We start from the raw sequence: 24,181 nt of genomic DNA, 5'->3' as shown, positions 1-24,181 counted from the left end.
TATGTTTTGCATTATTTATGTTCCTTTGACATATATTAGAAATATAAGAAGTTTTTTTATATTCTGCTAATACATAAATGTTCCACTGCTCGTGCTTTGGAAGTGAAGTTTGTTTGGTTCATATTGTGGTTTTGTTATTCTATATCAGGATCATTATCCCTAACTTACAAGAAGCTGTTGACAACCAGTTTAGAAAACAAGGTCAATATGAGAAGGATATGCCAAGGTACCATCAATGGAAGGAGGTAAGTAACAAACAAATTCTTCTACATTCTTTCACAGAGAATCAGCCAGAAGATTCACTAAGGTTTTACCCATTTCATTAGATCGCCGTCTGGGCTTATACCATTTCATTAGGATACCCAAATTTGGCCTCCTTGGTTACAATCGGAAACACATTTGAAGGACACCCTATGCACGTTTTGAAGGTAAAAGTTTCTGTCACATTATTTGCGACTTCAGCATAACCCACATTCATTGAAAAACCTGAGAATCGAATAGTGATGAGCAAGTCTGCTTCGGTTCATTTGTTGGGTAAACACTCCATTTAGTTTGGCCATTCACCAAACAGTGAACACCCAAAGTTCTTGACAGCAGCAAACACCAACCTCATCCCTAATATACAGGGTGGACCATTTATATGGATACACCAAAAACAAAAGTTGGATTCAAAATGGCCGACTTCAAAATGGCCGCCATGGTCACCACCCATCTTGAAAAGTTTCCCCCTTACATATACTAATGTGCCACAAACAAGAAGTTAATATCACCAACCATTCCCATTTTATTAAGGTGTATCTATATAAATGGCCCACCCGGGTGGATCCATATAAATGACCCACCCTGTATAACACTTGCACTATAATTAAATCCAAACGTGTCCACATTTAAATGGAATGTATGTTATTTTAATAATTGCATGCAAATATGAAGACTGCATAGGAAAATATTTACATACCAAACTAGCAGGTATATCTTTTCCAGACTAGCAATTGCTACCTTATTAAAAAAAAAGCTTATATGTCAGAGTGACTCCCCTGCTTTGCTCAGACAGGAAACCATGGAGTTTAAATAGAGAGAGAGAGTCTGAAGTCAAATAGCTTCTGCTGTGTTATCTAATGTGAAAACATGATGCATAGTGCATGTCCTGTGTCATTGGTGTGCAATGTATTACATATGGACTTTTTTAAATGAATATTTTTTATATACAGTGAAGTAAAATATATATCTTGTCCCTGCGGGCCCCACAATAAGTGTTAAAGGTCCACATGCAGTTTCTGAGCTACAGGTTTGGCAAAAGAACACATTTTGTAATGTTGAAGAAAGCAAGTTCAATGATAAATACAGACCTTCAAAGAAAAGTGTTCCTTAGAGAAGACAGTTCTAAAAACCAAACAATTCATACTATTTTGGAAATATGATGAAGGCATTCTTTGTATAAAATGATAGTTTCCTATGATGCTCTGTTGTTCTTCAGTTGCATGAAGTCCCTGTGGGATTTTTTACCCTACCGTGTTTTAGCTGACCCTTCCTTGAGAAGTTTGTCCAACACTGAATGGGCCAAAACAATATCCTGGTAGGTGGAAAGGGTAGATCAAGCTACTGTATATTGTGAGATCACTTGCTTACATGCTCTAAATATGGGCCTGAATAGGTATTATCTTAAATTTAGACAGGAAATAAGGAGAACATATTTAGGATGGAATTAATTTAGTGGAAAACTTATTTTGCAAAACATAGTGAACTTCCTGTGCAGTTATCTAATCTCAGTGCACTGCATAGTGTCCTTAAAGGGGTTGTAAAGGTTCGTCTTTTATTTTCTAAATTGGTTCCTTTAAGCTAGTGAATTGTTGGTTCACTTACCTTTTCCTTCAAATTCCCTTCTAAATGTTTTTTTCTTTGTTTGAATTTCTCACTTGCTGTTTCTCCTCAGTAAGCTTTCCACCATCACCCGAGCGGTGGAAAGTCATTTAGAACAGCTTACTGAGGAGTAACAGGAAGTGGGAAATTCAGACAAAGAAAATAAAGAAAAACAACATTTACAAGGGAAATTGAAGGAAAAGGTAAGTGAACCAACAATGCACTAGCTTAAAATAACCTATTTAGAAAATAAAAAACAAACCTTTAAAACCCCTTTAACCACTTAAGGACCCCTTCACGCCGATATACGTCATCAAAATTGCACGGCTGGGCACATCCACGTACCTGTATGTGGCCCTTTAAGCCCAGCCGTGGGGTCAGGCACGCCGCCGGCGCGTGCACGCAACCCGGTCCGAAGCTCCGTGACCGCGCCCACGGGACCCACGGACCCGATCCCCACCGGTGTCCTGCGATCAGTCCTCTGGAGCTGAAGAACAGGGAGAGGTGTGTGTAAACACACCTTGCCTGTTCTTCGTTGTGGCAGTGTCATTGATCGTGTGTTCCCTGATATAGGGAAACACGATCAATGACTTCACATGTCCAGCCCCGCCACCCTACAGTTAAAAACACATATGAGGTTACACCTAACCCCTTCAGCGCCCCCTAGTGGTTAACTCCCAAACTGCAATTGTCATTTTCACAGTAAACAATGCATTTTTATAGCATTTTTTGCTGTGAAAATGACAATGGTCCCAAAAAGGTGTCAAAATTGTCCAATGTGTCCGCCATAATGTGGCGGTCATGAAAAAAATCGCTGATCGCCGCCATTAGTAGTAAGAAAAAAAATATTAATAAAAATGCAATAAAACTATCTCCTATTTTGTAAACGCTATACATTTTGCACAAACCAATTGATAAACGCTTATTGCGATTTTTTTTACCAAAAATAGGTAGAAGAATACGTATCGGCCTAAACTAAGACTTTTTTTTTATATATATATATATATATATATATATATATCTTTTTTGGGGATATTTATTATAGCAAAAAGTAAAAAATATTGTTTTTTGTCAAAATTGTCGCTCTTTTTTTGTTTATAGCGCAAAAAATAAAAATAAAAACCGCAGAGGTGATCAAATACCACCAAAAGAAAGCTCTATTTGTGGGAAAAAAAGGACGCCAATTTTGTTTGGGAGCCACATCGCACGACCGCGCAATTGTCAGATAAAGCGACGCAGTGCCGAATCGCAAAAACTGGCCAGGTCCTTTACCTGCATAAAGGTCCGGGTCTTAAGTGGTTAACTAACATTTTTTTCAGCATACAAGGTGTTGAACAAAGAGCAATACACTGCAACATAATATAGATATTGTCTATAGTAGCAATTTGCATACTTGCTACAACCCAAATAAGCTACTGTTATGCTATCATTTTATAAGGAGGTCAGCTCTGACTTTACGCTTCTCCAGTTTTTGAAAAGTCATTGCAAGAGCTACTACACAAGAATTTTCATTCTAGTCTCAACATTGTAAATGGTAGTAATAGCTACAAGGAAGCAACATAAAACTATGTAACATACCATTTTTTTTTTTTTTAAGATTGGAAACCCAAAGACAGGCAAAAAGGCTGTGTTTTTGGAATGTGGCATTCATGCCAGAGAGTGGATATCTCCAGCTTTCTGCCAGTGGTTTGTGAATGAGGTAACCGTTATTTTATTTTTATGCATTTTATTTTCAGCTAAACGCTATTTTAGAAGAGCAGTCAAAGGAATTTAGTTAGTTTAAAGTTTACTTCCAGCAGTTATATACAAAGCTGAAATACTTATCTAAAAAAGGTTTGAAATTCTGTTCATTTCAGTTAGTAATATTCATTTTCATGATTGACATAGAGAGCAAGGGAAAATAATCGGTTCTAGTAGTCAAATATTAAAGATATGCCATATTTTTTTGTATTAATTTATTTAAACATTGCAACAGCTTACTGATGATGCTATTTAACCGTAAAATGTCCATGTAATAATTCTTAGCAGGGTTTCTCTAAAACCTCAATTATTTTGAGGATTCCTCCAGGGTAAAAAGATTGAGAAAGGCTGCTCTAGACTGTCCCTTTTCCAGAGGAACCTGTTCCTATGCTTAGCCTAACTCACAAACAGGTCTCTATCCCTACCTATTTTCCGCCCACTGCAGAGCTCCCAGACTGACCCAGCAGGCAGGGCATCCTAATAGTATCATGGGTAACCTGGGCAAAGTAATGCTCTTGGGCCCCTACCGGCCTGCCCCAAATTTACACACCTACTCTCAAAAATTATATATATTTATTAGCACTTTCAATCAAATTTAAACAATAATAAAACATGCCACGAATTGAAGACTAAATCAACACAAGTAGAGTTGAGTGGACACCTGGCTGTTCGGGTTCGACGGGTTCGGCCGAACTTCGGAAAAAAGTTCGGGTTCGGGACCCGAACTTGACCCTAAACCCGAACCCCATTGAAGTCAATGGGGACCCAGACTTTTGACTACTAAAATGTCTCTAAAAAACTAATGGAAAGGGCTAGAGGGCTGCAAATGGCAGCAACATGTCGGTAAGAGCATGGCAAGTACTCTGCAAATAAATGTGGATTGGGAAATAACTTAAAATAACATAAAAAAATAATAATAATCTTGACCTAGGAGGACAAGGTCCATATGGAGTAGGAGGGTTAGGGTTAGGGTTAGGGGGTTAGGGTTAGGGTTAGGGGGTTAGGGTTGGCTAGAGGGCTGCAAATGGCAGCAAAATGTCGGGAAGAATTATGTTGCATTCTCTCCCTATAAGAACAAGCAGGAACCTTGCCCTAAACTATCTAATGCAGAGTATCTCACAGAAAGAAATGCAGTGCTGCTGCAATATGCAGAGTATCTCACAGAAAGAAATGCAGTGTTGCTGCAATTTTATTTGTGAACCAGGACTGACTCCTATATAATTATCTCCCTATAAGAACAAGCAGGAACCTTGCCCTAAACTATCTAATGCAGAGTATCTCACAGAAAGAAATGCAGTACTGCTGCAATATGCAGAGTATCTCACAGGAACAGATGCAGTGCAGCTGCAATTTGATTTGTGAACCAGGACTGACTCCTATATAATTCTCTCCCTATAAGAACAAGCAGGAACCTTGCCCTAAACTATCTAATGCAGAGTATATCACAGAAAGAAATGCAGTGCTGGTGCAATATGCAGAGTATCTCACAGAAAGAAATGCAGTGCTGCTGCAATATGCAGAGTATCTCACAGGAACAGATGCAGTGCAGCTGCAATATGATTTGTGAACCAGGACTGACTCCTATATAATTCTCTCCCTATAAGAACAAGCAGGAACCTTGCCCTAAACTATCTAATGCAGAGTATCTCACAGAAAGAAATGCAGTGCTGCTGCAATATTCAGAGTATCTCACAGGAACAGATGCAGTGCATCTGCAATTTGATTTGTGAACCAGCACTGACTCCTATATAATTCTCTCCCTATAAGAACAAGCAGGAACATTGCCCTAAACTATCTAATGCAGAGTATCTCACAGAAAGAAATGCAGTGCTGCTGCAATATTCAGAGTATCTCCCAGGAACAGATGCAGTGCATCTGCAATTTGATTTGTGAACCAGGACTGACTCCTATATAATTCTCTCCCTATAAGAAGAAGCAGGAACCTTGCCCTAAACTATCTAATGCAGAGTATCTCACAGAAAGAAATGCAGTGCAGCTGCAATATGATTTGTGAACCAGGACTGACTCCTATATAATTCTCTCCCTATAAGAACAAGCAGGAACCTTGCCCTAAACTAAATAATGCAGAGTATCTCACAGAAAGAAATGCAGTGCTGGTGCAATATGCAGAGTATCTCACAGAAAGAAATGTAGTGCTGCTGCATTATGCAGAGTATCTCACAGGAACAGACGCAGTGCAGTTGCAATTTGATTTGTGAACCAGGACTGACTCCAATATAATTCTCTCCCTATAAGAACAAGCAGGAACCTTGCCCTAAACTATCTAATGCAGAGTACCTCACAGAAAGAAATGCAGTGCTTGTGCAATATGCAGAGTATCTCACAGGAACAGATGCAGTGCAGCTGCAATTTGATTTGTGAACCAGGACTGACTCCTATATAATTCTCTCCCTATAAGAACAAGCAGGAACCTTGCCTTAAACTATCTAATGCAGAGTATCTCACATAAAGAAACGTTTCTGGTGTAGATTTCTGAAGCAGGATAGTCCTATCTAAATCTCTCCCTCAGATCAGCAGCAGCCTTTCCCTACCCTAGCTAAAGCAGAGTGACGAGCTGTGCTATGTGCCTCTAGCTTATATAGAGGCTGGGTCACATGCTGGGTCACATGCTGCACTGGCCAATCACAGCCATGCCAATAGTAGGCATGGCTGTGATGGCTTCTAGGTAAAACAAGTAGAACAAATGGTGATTGGCTGCCCTGCAGCGCACCATTACATTGCCGAACACCGGACCTGAACCAGAACTTTCAGCAAAATGTCCGGGTTCGGATCCGGGTAAAAAAAAAAACAATGTCCGTACCGAACCCGAACTTTACAGTTCGGGTTCGCTCAACTCTAAACACAAGGAGTAGAGTACAGAGGGTAGGAAAGTTTGGGGGGGTCAGGAGGGAAAGATACAGGGATCAGGAGGGCAAAGTACAGGTTCCAGGATGGCTGGCCATCTTGGGGAAAGCTTAGTAAAAAAAGTGACTATCCCAGCAGATCTGGGACAGTTGGCAAGTATGATGTAATGCAAGAGTATCATGGGGCAGTGCCCAAGGGTACCTATGCATTAAGACAGCTCTGCCAGCAGGGGGTTATAAAGTATCCCTCTTTCTAAGAATACTGCCATAATCTTGGGAGAACCAGAGGCGTACTAAGCATGGGGCGGAGGGGGCGGGCCGCACCGGGTGCCACACCCTGGAGGGGTGTCAGGCCGACGCCCCCCCCCCTCCGCGAATGAAGAGGACTGTAGCGTGCGGCATGATGGTAGCGTGGTAACAGGGAGGCAGCGCTAGCGGCAGTCTAGGTAAGACACAGCTGAAGCGTGGCTTTTCAGGGGGGGTGACTCGTGCGAGCCGCCCGTATCCATACCCGGGACTGCAATTATCCCCTTCTCTGTGGCAGCGCAGCGCCCGCGGCTCTGATAGATACGGCTGTGACTGTCTGACACTGACAGTCACACAGCCTAGGAGCGTGAAGCTGCAGCCGCCTCCCCCTGTGCTGTGCTGCCTGTGTGTGTAGTGTAACACGCGGCGCGCTGATGATCATAGGTCTGAAGGCAAGGGGGGTGTGTGCACTATTGTAAGGGGGGTGTTCTGTATATGAGGGGGGTTCTGTATTGTGGGGGGGTGTTCTGTATTGTGGGGGGGTGTTCTGTATTGTGGGGGGGTTCTGTATTGTGGGGGGGTGTTCTGTATTGTGGGGGGGTTCTGTATTGTGGGGGGGGGTGTTCTGTTTTGTGGGGGGGTTCTGTATTGTGGGGGTGTTCTGTATTGTGGGGGGGTGTTCTGTATTGTGGGGGTGTTCTGTATTGTGGGGGGGTTCTGTATTGTGGGGGGGTGTTCTGTATTGTGGGGGGGTTCTGTATTGTGGGGGTGTTCTGTATTGTGGGGGGTGTTCTGTATTGTGGGGGTGTTCTGTATTGTGGGGGGGTTCTGTATTGTGGGGGGGGGTGTTCTGTATTGTGGGGGGGTTCTGTATTGTGGGGGGGTGTTCTGTATTGTGGGGGTGTTCTGTATTGTGGGGGGGTGTTCTGTATTGTGGGGGGGTTCTGTATTGTGGGGGGGTTCTGTATTGTGGGGGGGGGGGGTGTTCTGTATATGAGGGGTGTTCTGTATTGTGGGGGGGTGTTCTGTATTGTGGGGGGGTTCTGTATTGTGGGGGGGGGTGTTCTGTATTGTGGGGGGTTCTGTATTGTGGGGGGGTGTTCTGTATTGTGGGGGTGTTCTGTATTGTGGTGGGGTGTTCTGTATTGTGGGGGGTTCTGTATTGTGGGGGGGGTGTTCTGTATTGTGGGGGGGGTGTTCTGTATTGTGGGGGGGTTCTGTATTGTGGGGGGGTTCTGTATTGTGGGGGGGTGTTCTGTATTGTGGGGGTGTTCTGTATTGTGGGGGGGTGTTCTGTATTGTGGGGGGTTCTGTATTGTGGGGGGGGTGTTCTGTATTGTGGGGGGGGTTATGTATTGTGGGGGTGTTCTGTATTGTGGGGGGGGTGTTCTGTATTGTGGGGGGGGTGTTCTGTACTGTAGGGGGGTCTGTATTGTGGGGGTGTTCTGTATTTTAGGGGGGGTCTGAACTGTAGGGGTGGGTCTGTATTGTAAGGGGGTTCTGTAGGGGGTCTGTATTGTAGGGAGGGGTCTGCACTGTCCAGAGGTGCAGTCTAATGTAAAGGGGTGCAGTGTAATGTAAAGGGGTCCAGTGATGCAGGGTGCTGTGTAATGTAAAGGGGTCCAGAGGTGCAGGGTGCTGTGTAATGTAAAGGGGTCCAGTGATGCAGGGTGCTGTGTAATGTAAAGGGGACCCGTGGTGCAGGGTGCTGTGTAATGTAAAGGGGTCCAAAGGTGTTGTGTAATGTAAAGGGATCCAGAGGTGCAGGGTGGTGTGTAATGTAAAGGGGTCCAGAGATGCAGGGTGCTGTGTAATGTAATGGGGTCCAGAGATGCAGGGTGCTGTGTAATATAAAGGGGTACAGAGGTGCAGGGTGCTGTGTATTGTAAAGGGGTCCAGAGATGCAGGGTGCTGTGTAATGTAAAGGGGTCCAGAGATGCAGGGTGCTGTGTATTGTAAAGGGGTCCAGAGATGCAGGGTGCTGTGTAATGTAAAGGGTGCAGTGATGCAGGGTGCTGTGTAATGTAAAGGGGTCCAGAGGTGTAGGGTGCTGTGTAATCTAAAGGGATCCAGAGTTGCAGGGTGGTGTGTAATGTAAGGGGTCCAGAGGTGCGGGGGCTGTGTAATGTAAAGGGGTGCAGTGATGCAGGGTGCTGTGTAATGTAAGGGGTCCAGAGATGCAGGGTGCTGTTTAATGTAAAGGGGTCCAGAGATGCAGGGTGCTGTTTAATGTAAAGGGGTCCAGAAGTGCATGGTGCTGTGTAATGTAAAGGGGTGCAGTGTGCTGTGTAATGTAAAGGGGTCCAGAGGTGCAGGGTGCTGTGTAATGTAAAGGGGTCCAGAGGTGCAGGGTGCTGTGTAATGTAAGGGGTCCAGAGATGCAGGGTGCTGTTTAATGTAAAGGGGTCCAGAGATGCAGGGTGCTGTTTAATGTAAAGGGGTCCAGAGGTGCAGGGTGCTGTGTAATGTAAAGGGGTCCAGAGATGCAGGGTGCTGTTTAATGTAAAGGGGTCCAGAGATGCAGGGTGCTGTTTAATGTAAAGGGGTCCAGAAGTGCAGTGTAATGTAAAGGGGTCCAGAGGTGCATGGTGCTGTGTAATGTAAAGGGGTGCAGGGTGCTGTGTAATGTAAAGGGGTCTAGAGGTGCAGGGTGCTGTGTAATGTAAGGGGTCCAGTGATGCAGGGTGCTGTTTAATGTAAAGGGGTCCAGAGATGCAGTTGTGGAGAGGGGGTACACAGTAGTGTCAAAGAGATATTGAAGGATGCAGGGGGCACAGTGGGGTGTTTTTACATTTTACCATGGGGGGGGGGTGCCAGATATTGGATCCGCCCCGGGTGCCAAATGTTCTAGGTACGCCCCTGTATAAGCCCAAAACTTTACTCTTTTACAGAATGATTTTTCTTCCTGAAAGTATTAGTTGCCCAGCTATCATTTTGATTCTTCAGGTTCAACATTTTCTGACTTTTCTCTGACTTTCATGTGTTGCATGCTTCTCTTGGCTCTGTTACACAGGAGCATTGAAGCTATTTAAAGTATTTGTTCAGGCCAACAATAGCTACCTCTCAACTTATGACAGATCTGATCTACAAAAAAGACAGGAACATGTGTACAGAAGCTTGTCACAACAGGATAATGTAATAGAGATTAACAAATTCCCCAGAATAATTTGTGATATTTGCTTTGTTATGGTGTATATATATTATAATTTTTGTGACTTAGCACTTTATTATATAACTTGACGCAAGCAGTACTAATTACATAATAACAAGCTTTATGTGTCATTTCCCAATAGGCAATTCAGACATATGGAAAAGATAAAACTATGACTAAACTCTTGGATAACATCATATTCCATGTTTTGCCTGTATTTAATATTGACGGATATATCTTTACCTGGACAAGTGTAAGTATTTTGGTTTAGTGTCATAGGCCCTTAAAGTAGAACTATAAGCAAAACTTTTTTTTGTATTTTGCAAGGTAGGGTTATAACCTCTTTCAGATTTGTTTTTCGCCATCTGTGTCCCATTGGGGATATTTCCCTTCACTTCCTGTCCCATAACCAAACAGGAAGTGAGAGGAAATGTCTGCAATTTAAGTGAATTCCTTGCCCCCCCAGGTCACTAGAACTGTTGCCCCCATTTGAACATTTGAGATTTTCTTTTACTTTCACTTTCAATGATAACGGTAAACATGACAAATAAAGAGGGTGAATCTCCTTAACAGGGGCACAGGCAGCAATAAACCCTGACAAGCATGCTAAGCTTCCTGCACCCTATCCAAAAGTTTTGCCTTTAGTTACACTTTAACCGCTTCAGCGCAGGAAGATTTTACCCCCTTCCTGACCAGAGCACTTTTTACAATTTGGCAATGCGTTGCTTTAACTGACAATTGCGCGGTTGTGCGACGCTTTACCCAAATAAAATTTGCATCCTTTTTTCCCACAAATAGAGCTTTCTTTTGGTGGTATTCGATCACATCTGCGGTTTTTATTTTTTGCGCTATAAACAAAAGAACAGCGACAATTTTGAAAAAAACACAATATCTTACTTTTTGCTATAATAAATATCCCAATTTGTTTTTCAAAAAAAATTATGGTTTCCTCAGTTTAGGCCGATATGTATTCTACTACATATTTTTGGTAAAAAAAAAATCACAATAAGCGTATATTGATTGGTTTGCGCAAAAGTTATATTATCTACAAAATAGGGGATAGAATTATGGCATTTTTATTATTACCAGTATTTTTTTTTTTTACTGGTAATGGGGGCGATCTGCGATTTTTATCAGGACTGCGACATTATGGCAGACAGATCAGACACTTTTGAAACATTTTTGGGACCATTGACAATTTTACAGCGATTAGTGCTAACTGAAGGGGGGATGGGACTGACTAGGGAAAATGACAGATCACTGTTCATACTTAGTATGAACAGACAATCAGTCATTTCTCCCCTGAGAGAACCAGGATCTGTGTGTTAACACACACAGATCCCGGTTCTCGCTGTGCCACGAGCGATCGTGGGTGCCCGGTCAGCACGCCCGCTGGGCACTCACATTAGCTCCAGGGACAAGCAACTGTTGCGCGTGGCTCCGGTGCCGCGCCCCTAGTGGCCACAGGGCGAAGCGACATAACATAACGTTGTTTGGTAAAACTGCGGCGGCTGGTCGGCAAGTGGTTAAAGAGACTGTTACTAGATAACAATAGTTTAGCAAAGAAGTTAGTCCATAGCCTGCTTCTCTAAGGGGTTTTTACTAAGGGGTTAGTTCACCTTTAATGGCTTTTGACAAAAATGCCCCTGTGCACTACAGCGTCAATATTCCTTTTTTGTGCTGTCCTGCAGATGGCAGATGATGCACTGTAGAATGTGTGGCCCTGGAAACTCACGAACAAGAACTCAGCTTGCTCCCTACCCACACATTTGCAGTCCACTCTTTTTCGCTCTCGCAGAGCGCTGAGCTGCAGGAGAGAGAGTGGAATGCACATGAATGGGTAGGGAACAAAGCCATGTACGAATTTATGAGTTTCTGGGGTCATGCATCTAATGCTCATTATGTCCAATCTGCAGAACAGAGGAGTGGGAAATTGAATAAATAGCTTAAAATATAAGCATTCATTCACAAAACAGAGCACTGCATATTAATATACTGATAATGCATAGAGATGTTTTTGGCAAAAATCATTAAACGTGAACTAACACTTTAAAAAGCTATCCTGGCTGTAAAATCATCTATGTCCAACACGGACATAGTCTCTTAGCTATGGTTCTATCCACAACACTAGGGTTTGCTTTCCAGCCTTCTAATGTAAACAAAGAACAAGTACATCACGTTTACACTAGAACCTTGAAAATCTTCTAAGGGTACAGAACAAAGTGAAACAAAGATGCTAAGAATCCAACCCAATCAAAAGTTATGAACTTAGAAATTATGTTATGAACTTTGAGAATATATTGCTCCACACTGCCTGCAGCTACAGAGGTCAGTAAGGGGTGTTCTAACGTTCATATACTAAACATGAACAGGTTAACTTTCCAATGATGTTATGATGCAAAACATTTTTTTTTATTCTAGAATCGGTTGTGGAGAAAGAATCGTGTCACAACTCCTAATGAAAACTGTTTTGGCGTTGACCTCAACAGGAATTTCAATGCTTCATGGACAGGTGGGTTCCCTTTAATGCAAACAGCTTATAACTCTTTCCATAGTGGAAAGGATGACATCCAGGGTTGGACTGGGACAGAAATTTGGCCCTGGACTTCATCCAGACTGGCCCACTTTGACAGGTCTCTCCCATGGCAGCCGGACAACTCCCGCACCCCCCTGGCCACCCAAGCCCCCTCTCCCCCTTCACTAGCCGTTCTACTTTATTAGAGTAGAACGGCTGGTACTGGTACTCTTATAGGCAGTACCAGTGGGGAAGCTAGACATTATTTCACCCGGGGCAAAGAATCAGTTCGGTGCCCCCCTTATGGGACAAGATTAGGCAAAAGTGAGAAACTCCCAGGCCATAGCTGTTGAGTCAGCTGTCTGTCCCCTCCCCCCATGCTCCTCTGTTGTCCCCCCTGCTCCTCCCCCTGCTTCTTTGTCCCCCCCCCCCCAGGTGAGCGCTGCGGGGAAGGAGAGACAGAGGAGCGGAGGGGGGCGGCAGTCCGCTGTCACTGAAGCCGGCCCTACTGAGCCATCGGCCCACCGGGAAACTCCCTGTAGTCCCAATGGCCAGTCCATCCCTGATGACATCCAAGCTAAAAAAGAAATAGTTTTGGTTAGACTAAGGCAGGTTTTATGCTGTTTGTGTCTCCATGGGACAGACTACTGTTTCTGTCCCAGTGGCAACATTGTCAAAGAAGTGTGGGAATTTTCCTTCACATACACAAACAGTAATGTTAATAATAAAAAACAACCCCAGGATTGATTGATGTGTATAGGACGTTAAATCAATATCACAATTCGCATTACATATAGTCCCAGTGGATGTCTATTATAAATAACACCTCTGTGAGTCCAATATTGAGTGAGAGCCCACCACCTAATGGAAAGCCGCTTACCAGAGGGCAAGCTTAACCAGCGTTGATACAATGCCACGGCCTCTGTCCACAGGATTGGACCCCAGGTATTCCACTGAGGCCTCGTACACACGACCGTTTTCCTCGACAGAATCCATCAAGAAAATTGGTGGCAGAGCATTTTTGCTGAGGAAAACGGCCGTGTGTATGTTTTTCATCGAGAAAACTGTAGAGGAACACGTTCTCTTTTTTCCTCGTCGGGAGTCTCAATTTCCTCGTTGTGTTCCTCGTCAGGCTGGTTTTCGACGAGAAACACGTTCGTGTGTATGCTTAGAAACCCGCACATGCTCAGAATAAAGCATGAGACGGGAGCGCACCTTCAGTAAAAGTAGCGTTTGTAATGGAGATAGCACATTTGTCACGCTGTAACAGACTGAAAAGTGCAAATCGTCTCCTACCAAACTTTTACTTAACACGCAGTAACATGAGATTAGCAAAAGCAGCCCCAAAGGGTTGTGCCAGTTGAATCGAACTTCCCCTGCCGTCGTATGTGTTGTATGTCACCACGTTTGAGAACGACGAGATTTGGTCTTCACAGTGTGTACGCAAAGAAAGCTTGTCAAGTTTCTCGACAAGCCTAACAAGGAACTCATCGGGGAAAACGATGTTTCATTTACGACGAGTTCCTTGGTCGTGTGTACGAGGCCTCAGGCTTCTCCGATGACAAGGATTCTAGGTTCTTACATACAAATGGTCCATGGATTGTGAACATATGAGAGGGAAGGAGACCATAGCATAATTTATTTATTTATGCAGTGACGTCACTGCGTCGATTTGAAGGAGGAAGGGCTCCCATAGTGCCGGCCGGCATTGTTTATATGTTTTTTAACCACGATTTTCTTGTAAGTATGTTTCTTTTATTAAATAAATTCTTTCCATACAGAATTATGCTATGGTCTCCTTCCCTCTCATATGTTCACAATCCACGGACCATATGTATGTAAGAACCTAGCATCATTGTCATCGGAGAAGCCTTAGTGGATAACCTGGGGTCCAATCCTGTGGACGGAGGCCGCGGCATTGTATCAACTATGTTAAGCTTGCCCTCTGGTTAGCAGCTTTCCATTAGGTGGTGGGCTCTCACTCAATATTGGACTCACAGAGGTGTTATTTATAATAGACATCCACTGGAAATACTGTATTTATTGGCGTATAACACTCACTTTTTTACCCTGAAAATAGAGGGTAAACTGTGCCTGCGTGTTATACGCAGGGGGTTGTGGAATGTTTTTTTCCTAAAAACTTCCCTCTTAAAGTTAGGGTGCGTGTTATACGCCTGTGTGTGTTATACGCCGATAAATACGGTATATGTAATGCGAATTGGGACATTGATTTAACGTCCTATATACATCAATCAATCCTGGTGTTGTTTTTTTACTATTGGCACGTTTTTTTCTGTTTATTGTTGCTTGTGTTTATCCCACTATTACTGCAGCCTTTTTTATTTATTATTTGTATTTATTTATTTTTTATTCATTTAGGATAGCGCGGTTTTCCTTTGCACAAACAGTAATGTACAGTTTACAAATTTATTATAATCCCCCTAAATTATTTTTCTTGTTGTTATCATACTGATTTCTCTGACCTCCTGTTCAATTGATAACACTGCCATTTACCTCCCTGGCGGTATGATTATTTCAGAAAAAAGGTGCTGAAAGCGGTACCATTATTTGCAAGGAAATTTGGCATTTTAATACTGTAGGCCTGTAATTCTTAGGAATAACTCACTTAAATCTGACCAAACAAGAGTCTAATAGGCATCCCGGGTATGACATTTTTTTAAAACAAAATTATAAATTATAATATAATAAATAATTATAAATAATTATAACAAATAATAATATAATTCTAATAAAAATTATTCAATAATGTAATCAACTCAAAATCACTGAAATTTGCTCAGTTGCAGAATTGTTGCTGTCATTATTTTTTTTTTATGACGAATTTCCCCACAAATCGCTATCGCACAATTCTGCAAGTGATTATAATTTATTATCGCTGTTTTCTAGCTGATCTAAAACCATTTTTTGACATAAAGGGACACTTTTGGTTGCTATGGACAATATACAGTTTGCAGGGAGAAAGAACCGTTTTTATTATATAAAAGTACATGTAGGGCACTGGACAGACCACTAGGGACAAAGGGGGTGTGTATTTTTTACATACAGTATACTGTAATCTATAAGATTACAGTATACTGTATGTATAGTGTTTGTTTACTTTTTTGAATTTGGCGCCGATCTCCGCCCCCCTGCGTCGTAACGTCGCAGGGAACGGAGATCGATGGCACACAGGGACACTGTGTGAATCGAGCGAGGTCCCGCTCGCTCACACAGCGCGGTGGCATCGCTGGATCCAGGAACAAGGTAAGCCAGCGCGCGCTGCAGGCTCTGCATAGCTACCCCGAGCGTGACTCGGGGATACCGATTTTAGCACAAAAAATCCACCCCGAGTTACGCTCGGGAATACCGCCAGGGGGGTTAAGACAGGATTTCAGGGGAATTTTTCTCCACTGCTGACACATCAATAAAAACTAGCAAGGTTCCATTTTTTAATCACATTACATAAGGTCTGCTCATTGCTTTTGTCTTTCTATCCAGTCATATAAAGGAGTACTTTAAATAGAAACCTGCAATAGTAATAAAGAAATGTGCTTCTTTTAGATAACGGAATGTATGGTGATCCATGCTTCGAAGTTTATTCTGGAACTGGCCCAGAGTCTGCACCAGAGACTAAAGCAGTTACTACATATATTCGTGAACACCTTTCGATTATTAAAGCATACATCAGTTTCCATGCTTTCTCACAGTTGCTCATGTATCCCCATGGATATACAAAGAAATTGGCACCAGATCACGAGGAACTGGTAGGTTCATTTTCATGCATCATATATAATGAAAATATTGGGATTACTACATTTATTACATTAAATGGGCAACGTTTATGTTATAAGTTTATTCAATATAGCTAAAGTAAAATTTTAGCCTTCTAGAAAAGTACATTTATACAGCTGGACTAGTGTTTTGTTCTAAAAGTTTCATTCCCATGTCTTTTTTTTAATGGCTTCAATTTATGTTCAGTAATTGAGTTGTAATACAGGCACTGTTTTGGGGAAAGGATTGAGAAAAACAGACTGTCCATGATCTGGCCACTACATGGCCTGTAATGTAATGTAGACATGTGCACACTGAAATATTTTGTTTCATAATTTCGTTTTCGTCCGAAAAATAAATGTATTTAGTTGACCTCAAAATTCGTTTTTATTTATTTAGTTTTTCGTTAAAAAAATGCATTCGTCCGAAAATCCAAATTAAGGTCGAATCTGTCTTTGAAGGCTTATGGTGTCTGTCGAATGTTCTAAAAAAAAAATAGAAAAAGATTCGACAGAATCTTAAAAAAAAAAAAAAGTTTGACTCTTCATGTCTCTCTATGTCGAATCTTCATGTCTCTCTATGTCGAATCTGTCATTGAAGGCTTATGGTGTCTGTCGAATGTTCTAAGAAAAAAAAAAAAAGATTCGACAGAATCTTAAAAAAAAAAAAAAAAATTTGACTCTTCATGTCTCTATTTCGAATCTTCATGAATCTTCTTTTCTCTCTATGTCGAATCTTTTCTCTCTATGTAGAATAATATTGGACTAATAGAGTTAAGGTTAGGCACATTCGACCGCAACGAAAACGAAAATAAAGCATTTGTTTATGTTGGATCTTTCAGTTTTCGTTTTTTGTGCTTTCGTTATCGTTTGTTAAAACGATAACGTAAATACCTGAAATTCGGACAAAAATGCATTCGGACGAAAACGAATGCACATGTCTAATGTAATGCCGCTGTTGATGAGAGATGGGCGCATAGCAGTGGCTGCAGACATTCCTCTGATGCTTTGTGTAGGCTGTAATCAGGGAAAAGCTTCAATTTTCAAGTACTAACACTTGGAATGCACTTGGAATAAATATGTTTTACAGCATATTTCAGAATAAGAAAAAAAAAAAATATATATATATATATATATATATATATATATATATATATGTAGCAATATTTTTCTCTCTCTGCGGCTACTGAGGTATGATGGCGCCACCTGAATAGTATTTTAGGAACAGAGTCTTCAGGCCAGATCCACGTAGCGCAGCGCATTTGTAAGTCCGGCGTAGTGTATCTTAGATACACTACGCCGCCGTAACTTACAGCGTATTTTCCGTATCCACATAGAATTTGCGCCGTAAGTTACGGCGGCGTAGTGTATCTGTGTCAGGCGTAAGGGCGCGCAATTCAAATCGATAAGATGTGGGCGTGTTTTATGGTAATTCCTATTGACCCCACGTAAATGACGTTTTTTTTAACGGCGCATGCGCCGTCCGTGGGGGTATCCCCGTGCGCATGCTCCATATTAACCCGCAACAAGCCAATGCTATGGACGTGAACGTAATTCTACGCAAAGCCCTATTCGCGAACGTTTTACGCAAACGACGTAAACAACGGAAAATTCCACATTGGCTACGCCTCATATAGCAGGGGTAATTTTACGCCGGAAAAAGCCTTACGGAAACTACGTAAAAAAATGCGCCGGCCAGATGTACGTTTGTGGATTGGCGTATCTAGCTAATTTGCATATTCAACGCGGAAATCTACGGAAGCGCCACCTAGCGGCCAGCGTAAATATGCACCTTAGATCCAACGGCGTACTGAGGCCTTGTACACACGACCGGACAGTCCGCTGAAAACGGTCCGCCGGACCGTTTTCAGCGGACATGTCCGGTCGGAGATTTCTGTCTGATGGTTGTACACACCATCAGACAGAAATTAGAGACAATCCGCGCGGACAGACAGCGCGGTGACGTGTCCGCGCCGTCGCCGCGACGATGACGCGGCTAGGTGCGCGACGCAGGAAGGTCAATGCTTCCACGCATGCGTCGAAGTCATTCGACGCATGCGAGGGATGGCGGCCGCTCGGACATGTACTCGCTCGGGCGAGGCCTGTACAGAACATGTCCGACGGACAGGATTCCAGCGGGCATGTTTAAAAACATGTTCAGAAACATTTGCCCGCTGGAAAAAGGCCCGGCGGGCAAATGTACGCTGGAATCCTGTCCGCTCGAGTGGACCAGTTTCAGCAGACATGTTCGGTCGTGTGTACGGGGCCTAAGACGTACGCCAGTCGGATCTAGCCCAGCTTCAGGTGTATCTTGTTTTGTGGATACAAAACAAAGATACGCCGGAGCAAACTCAATAGATACGCCAGCGTAACTGCTTTGTGGATCTGGCCCTTCATAATCAGTGTGATCAGGACAGGATCTCTAACAAGTGTAGTGCCTCCACTCAACTGGGGCTTGTGAATAGCAAACGAAATCCCAATTGAGAAATATATCTCCACATAGACATTGTATTTGAAAGTCCATGTATTGAAGAAATAACATTCAGTGAACCATCCAACATAAAGTATTTTCCAAAAAGGAACATGAAATTATTAACAGTCTCTGTTTGTCTCAGTGAGGTAAATCTGCAGCACTTACACAGTCTCCGTTCTCTTAGCAGGAATTCACTGTTCTGTCTCTCTCCACATGTCTCTCTCTACCCACTTACCCACAAAACCCCTTGCCATCCTCTGCTCTTCTTGATGACCTCATCATTGGTGAGAGAGAGAGAGCATAGCAACCATATTGGAAAAGGGCAAACAAACACTGCATAACAAGAGTATACACTTGGTAAATGAGCAAATAAATTATCACATCACTATATATATATATATATATATATATATATATATATATATATATATATATACACAGACCATGCTAGGGACCAGGGCACAATGCAAGGTTGCACGGAAGGGGGGATCACGGCTGGGTACAGAGCAGAGGGAGGCAGTAGCAAGGCAGAGGTGTGCAGACTGGATCAGGCAGCAAGGCAGGGACTAAAATCCTAATGCTATGGGGGAAGGGCGGAGCAGCCTTAAGTAGCCCCCTGGCAGATAAACACTAATGTGACTGATTAGTACAGCCTGCTGGCTCCTGGGAGACACCTGCTGGTGGAAACTGGAGCTGTAGAAAACTGCCCAGAACAGCATAGTGCCACCAGCAGGTCAATTCCATCCTAAAAGGTACCCCTCCTCTTTAGGAGTGGCCTACGGATACTCCATAAGGCTCCACCACTGTCGTCTGCTTGTTGACTGGAAACCCCGCTGCCAATGCCCGAAGGCTTGGTGAGGACCCCGCCGGGGTCCCAAAACTGGCTAGGTAACCCGCTGTCCCAATTTTCTGAGGACATATGACATCAGATCCTTCAAAACAGTAGGTATCCCAACGGTGGGGTACCATGGTTCATCCACAAACCTAGCCATGGGGTCATGTGACAACACTGGAACTCTGACACAAAAATGTCTGATTACAATGGTGTAGCTTATAAAAGGAAAGAAATGTGCGCTGAAACCCTTATTAAATAAATAATAATGAAAAAATTACACCAACGTGCAAACAAGAAAAATTGCAAAAATAAAAATAAATGATAAATGAAGTGGTGCTGCAATCAAAAAACCTTAAGCCTTCAGTCAACATACATATATAAAAAAATTTATTGCGCTCCCACCTAGAAAATTAAAAATGATTATACAAACTCAAGTGACCTTAAACAATAGTGTTCATACAAAAAACAACAACGTGTAAGTTCATAAATACTAAAGGGTTAACACTGAAAACACTGAAGATTCGTTCCAATAGATAAATATGAACGGACTCATGAATGGCAAAGTCCATATAAATTAAATGGGATAAGGAAAACTTGACAGCAGGTGAATCTACTCTGGTGTTCTGTTCATCTAGTAAAAGAAAGGTGTTCACAGCCGCTTACCGGATAGAAGATTATATAACGCCCATCAGAATATACTCCAGCCAGGCCAGGATAATCATCCGGGGACTCCTCCTCCAGGACACACCGTTCGCGTTGTGCTGAATTCCGTTCGGCTTACACTGGATTACTGCTGCGGTATACTCCTCGCAGTATCACCCGATCGGATCACCGATCACCGATTCCATGTAACACTCAGGCAGAATAAAAAGAAGAGCCTCATGGTGTAGTATGGAAGTTCAAAGGTGTTTATTTACACTATGAGGCTCTCTTCTTTTTATTCTGCCTAATGCCGCGTACACACGATCGGTTCATCTGATGAAAACGGTCCATCAACACATGCTCAGAATCAAGTCGACGCATGCTCGGAAGCATTGAACTTAATTTTTCTGAGCACGTCGTTGTATTTTACGTCACCGCGTTCTGACACGGTCAGTTTTTTAACTGATAGTGTGTAGGCAAGACTGATGAAAGTCAGCTTCATCGGATATCTGATGAAAAAATCCATCAGACCGTTTTCATCGGATGAACCGATCGTGTGTACAGGGCATTAGTGTTACATGGAATCGGTGATTGGTGATCCGATCGGGTGAGACTGCGAGGAGTATACCGCAGCAGGAAGCAAGAACGTCTTTCTTTTACTAGATGACCAGAACACCAGAGTAGATTCACCTGCTGTCAAGTTTTCCTTATCCCATTTAATTTATATGGACTTTGCCATTCATGAGTCCGTTCATATTTATCTATTGGAATGAATCTTCAGTGTTAACCCTTGTTAGAATATTATTTCAAATTCATAATTCGGCACTCATAGGTGTTATATTATATTCATGGTAAGCTTGCAAAACATATTTGGTTTTATGATTAATCATAATAATTAGGTATGAGTGAATGACCTTGATCAGTTGATATGACATGATTCTTCAATCTAAAGCTAAGCATTGCTGGATATTTCTGGTTAGCGATTTGAGAATGACACATAAGGAATCTTGGTGTAGGGTGACAAAAATAGATCTCCAGAAAACAAAATCTCAGGCCAGACAGGTAACCCATTAAGGCCACCTTACACTGGAACTTTAGAAGCCTCAGACACATCAGCAGGCTGGAGTTTATTAGATTTAGAGTCCAGCTTAACAGCAAGCAGAGGGAGGCAGGAGCAAGGCAGAGGGGTGCAGGCTGGATCAGGCAGCAAGGCAGGGATCAAAATGGCGATGCTCCGTGGGAAGGGAGGAGCAGCCTTAGGTAGCCCCCTGGCAGCTGAACACTAATGTGACTGATTAGTACAGCCTGCTGGCTCCTGGGAGACACCTGCTGGTGGACACTGTAGCTGCAGCAAACCGCCCAAAACAGCATAATGCCACCAGCAGGTGAATTCTGTCCCAGTGCTAAAAAACAGAAATATCTAAACTGAAGTTCGGCAATACAGAACAGGCCTGGCCAAAAGGCAACCCAACCAGGAGCAGCATGCAATAACGATGTTTCAGTAGAAGTAGCTCTCAGGTGTGCCAACAGCATCTGTCTCGAGGAGTGGAATGCGGCCTGGTCGGTCCATACCCAGAAAAGATGGAATGTCCCTGCACTTTCTGTACTCCTCCAGAACTTCTCTCTAATGCTATACAGTTTCTGTGCCAGTTGTGTGACCTGTCCCTACTCAAGCTACACACAAAATGTGTGACAAACCCGGGAGCCAGTGTCTTACAGGGTCTTAAATAGACTCTGCCTGACCCAAGATGTCCATCAATGTGACATGGGGTGCCAGAATACAATCAGATGCTGTCTCCCTGTGACTAAGGAAACCATAGAAGAATTAGGTTCCACTCACCTTCCTCCTCCACCTGCATTGCCACCTGCAGGTCCTGAAAAAAGACTTTTAGAGTGCTTAGAGCTATATTCTGGTCAATATATGTTTGTAGGAAGGCCAGTGTGTGAGGTATATAGTAATACAGTACTGTATATGCAACTGTGGTGGTATTGTCTGACTGCACTCAAATTGGATGACCCTTTAGAAGGGGGGTCCAGTACTGGAGGGACAACCTAACTGCTCTGAGCTCCCAGATGTTGATGAGGAGTTTGGTTTCCTCGCTTGACCATGTTCCCTGAACTGTCAAGGATTAGAATATTCATCCCCATCCTGACAGTGTTAGAGCTGGAAAGGTGATCCATCAATACAAGGAAGTTCTGGCGTCCATGGAGAAACCAGTCCCTGCAGTTAAATCAAAACATTGCACCAAATGCCAAGGTACACATCTTCTGCAGGTTCCAGTGCCTGAAGCAACATTACAGTGTGTAGTAGACATGTGCATTAGTTTTCGGGTATTTTCGTTATCGTTTTAACAAATGAAAACTAATGTGCAGAATCCGATATCCGAAAGATCCGACATAAAAAAAATGCTTTATTTTTGTTTTCGTTGCTACAACAGTTCGATATAGATAGGAGATTCGACATGACGCTGACAATAGCGATCTGTGTCTATCGAACCTGTGGTTGAATGTGCCCAACCTTAACTATATTAGTTCAAGCGTATTCTAAATAGAGAGGAAAGATTCGACATAGAGAGAAAAGATTTGTCATTATAGAGACAGTGTTGGGGTAGACTATTCAACATGAAGGGCGAAGATTCGACAAAGCAGCGAAAAACATACAAACGTTGAATCTGTCATTGAAGGCTTATGGTGTCTGTCGAAAGTTCTAAGAAGATTTGACAAGCACCTAAACTGTAGGACGTTGCATTCGTACATTTCCAGTCAAATGCTCAGCCCATAGTCTATAGAAGATTTTGAATGTTAGTTGACTAGTAATAATAATTTATAAATATAATCAGAGCTTTTTTTCTCAGAAAATAGGTGCAGGAACTCAACCACGACCCGTTCAGATTTTACAAACAGTAGAAGGGTCCTAAAGGGGCATTAAATACCAGAATTGCATTACATACAGAGTGCAGAGTTCAGGGGGTTACAAAGCTGTCACTTGTAAACACAGAAACCAGACTTTTGTGTTTACAAGTGATTGTGGTGAGCAGACACCAAAGGGTCTGAGCCAGAGGTGGTGGAACTGAGTTCCCCCAAGTTCCCCCTGAAAAAAAGCCCTGAATATAATTATTACTAGTGTCATACAACATTAGAATTCTTCTATAGCTTGTAGGCGGAACATTCAACCGGAAATGTACGATTGCGGCGTCGTACAGTTTAGCTGCTCCGTCCGTCGAATCTTCTTAGAACATTCGAAAGACACCATAAGCCTTCAATGACAGATTCAACCTTAATTAATTCGGCTTTTCGGGCGAATGCATTTTTTAACGAAACAAAATGAATAAAAACGAATTTCGGGAGTAACTAAATAAATTTATTTTTTGGACGAAAACTAAATTCCGAAACAAAATATTTCAGTGTGCACATGTCTAGTGTGTAGTCTAGGTAGGAGTCTGAGGCTGGGTTCACACCATCACTGGATCTATAGCACAGCAGGGGTCTAGTGTGCATGCTGGTTCACCATTTCAGGTACAAATTCAGCCCCAAATTTGGGCTGAATTCAGACCTGAAACGGACCAAAAAAGCACACGTTTTTTTCAGTGCAAATCGCACTGGACTTGCTACGAATATATGTGAACCGGCTCCATAGAGAGCCGGTAACATTCTCCTCCTATGCAAATTGGATGCGTTGAAATCGGCATCCAATTTGCATAGGTATGAACGCAGCCTCAAGGTTTTATTGAGGTTGCACTGCTCCAGATACACTGCTTTTGTGATGGCTTCAGAAGGCAGTGAGGATTGATTGAAGAATTCAAAGAAAAAATAATAAAGAAAAAAAATAAACAGTGAAGCTGGTTTCTCTGAGAAGAAGAGGTCCATCACATACAGATACTAACTAGAGGAATGGGGTAGTTATGGGGTAGTCATCCTGGAGAAGGTGGGGGGGGGGCTTGTTCTAAAAGCTTGCCAGTATCCAATTACCTGAAGGTACAAGCCTATAACCAAAGGTGTATGAATAAGTGAATAAGTTGCCTTTGTCCTGTAATGTACGATATAGATACACAAAATGTAATTTTATTGGTAAGAGGGGTACAGCT

At 42.7% G+C, this 24,181-nt stretch overlaps 1 protein-coding gene across 1 annotated transcript in view; it reads left to right on the top strand.

Annotated features, from left to right (window-relative positions):
* LOC120936608 (mast cell carboxypeptidase A-like) overlaps window positions 1-24,181 on the top strand; it is a 51,984-nt gene that overhangs the window by 16,921 nt on the left and 10,882 nt on the right. Inside the window, exons 4-9 of the mRNA XM_040349090.1 lie at window positions 149-245; window positions 327-428; window positions 3,458-3,559; window positions 10,004-10,114; window positions 12,283-12,373; window positions 15,938-16,140. Of these exons, the coding sequence (XP_040205024.1) occupies window positions 149-245; window positions 327-428; window positions 3,458-3,559; window positions 10,004-10,114; window positions 12,283-12,373; window positions 15,938-16,140 (706 nt within the window). The remainder of the gene's footprint in view (window positions 1-148; window positions 246-326; window positions 429-3,457; window positions 3,560-10,003; window positions 10,115-12,282; window positions 12,374-15,937; window positions 16,141-24,181) is intronic.

Source organism: Rana temporaria, chromosome 4, assembly GCF_905171775.1.
Source record: "Rana temporaria chromosome 4, aRanTem1.1, whole genome shotgun sequence".
NCBI classification, from domain to species: Eukaryota; Metazoa; Chordata; class Amphibia; order Anura; family Ranidae; genus Rana; species Rana temporaria.
Note: the sequence above shows the minus strand (reverse complement) of the source record. Positions and strands in the feature narration are given on the sequence as shown.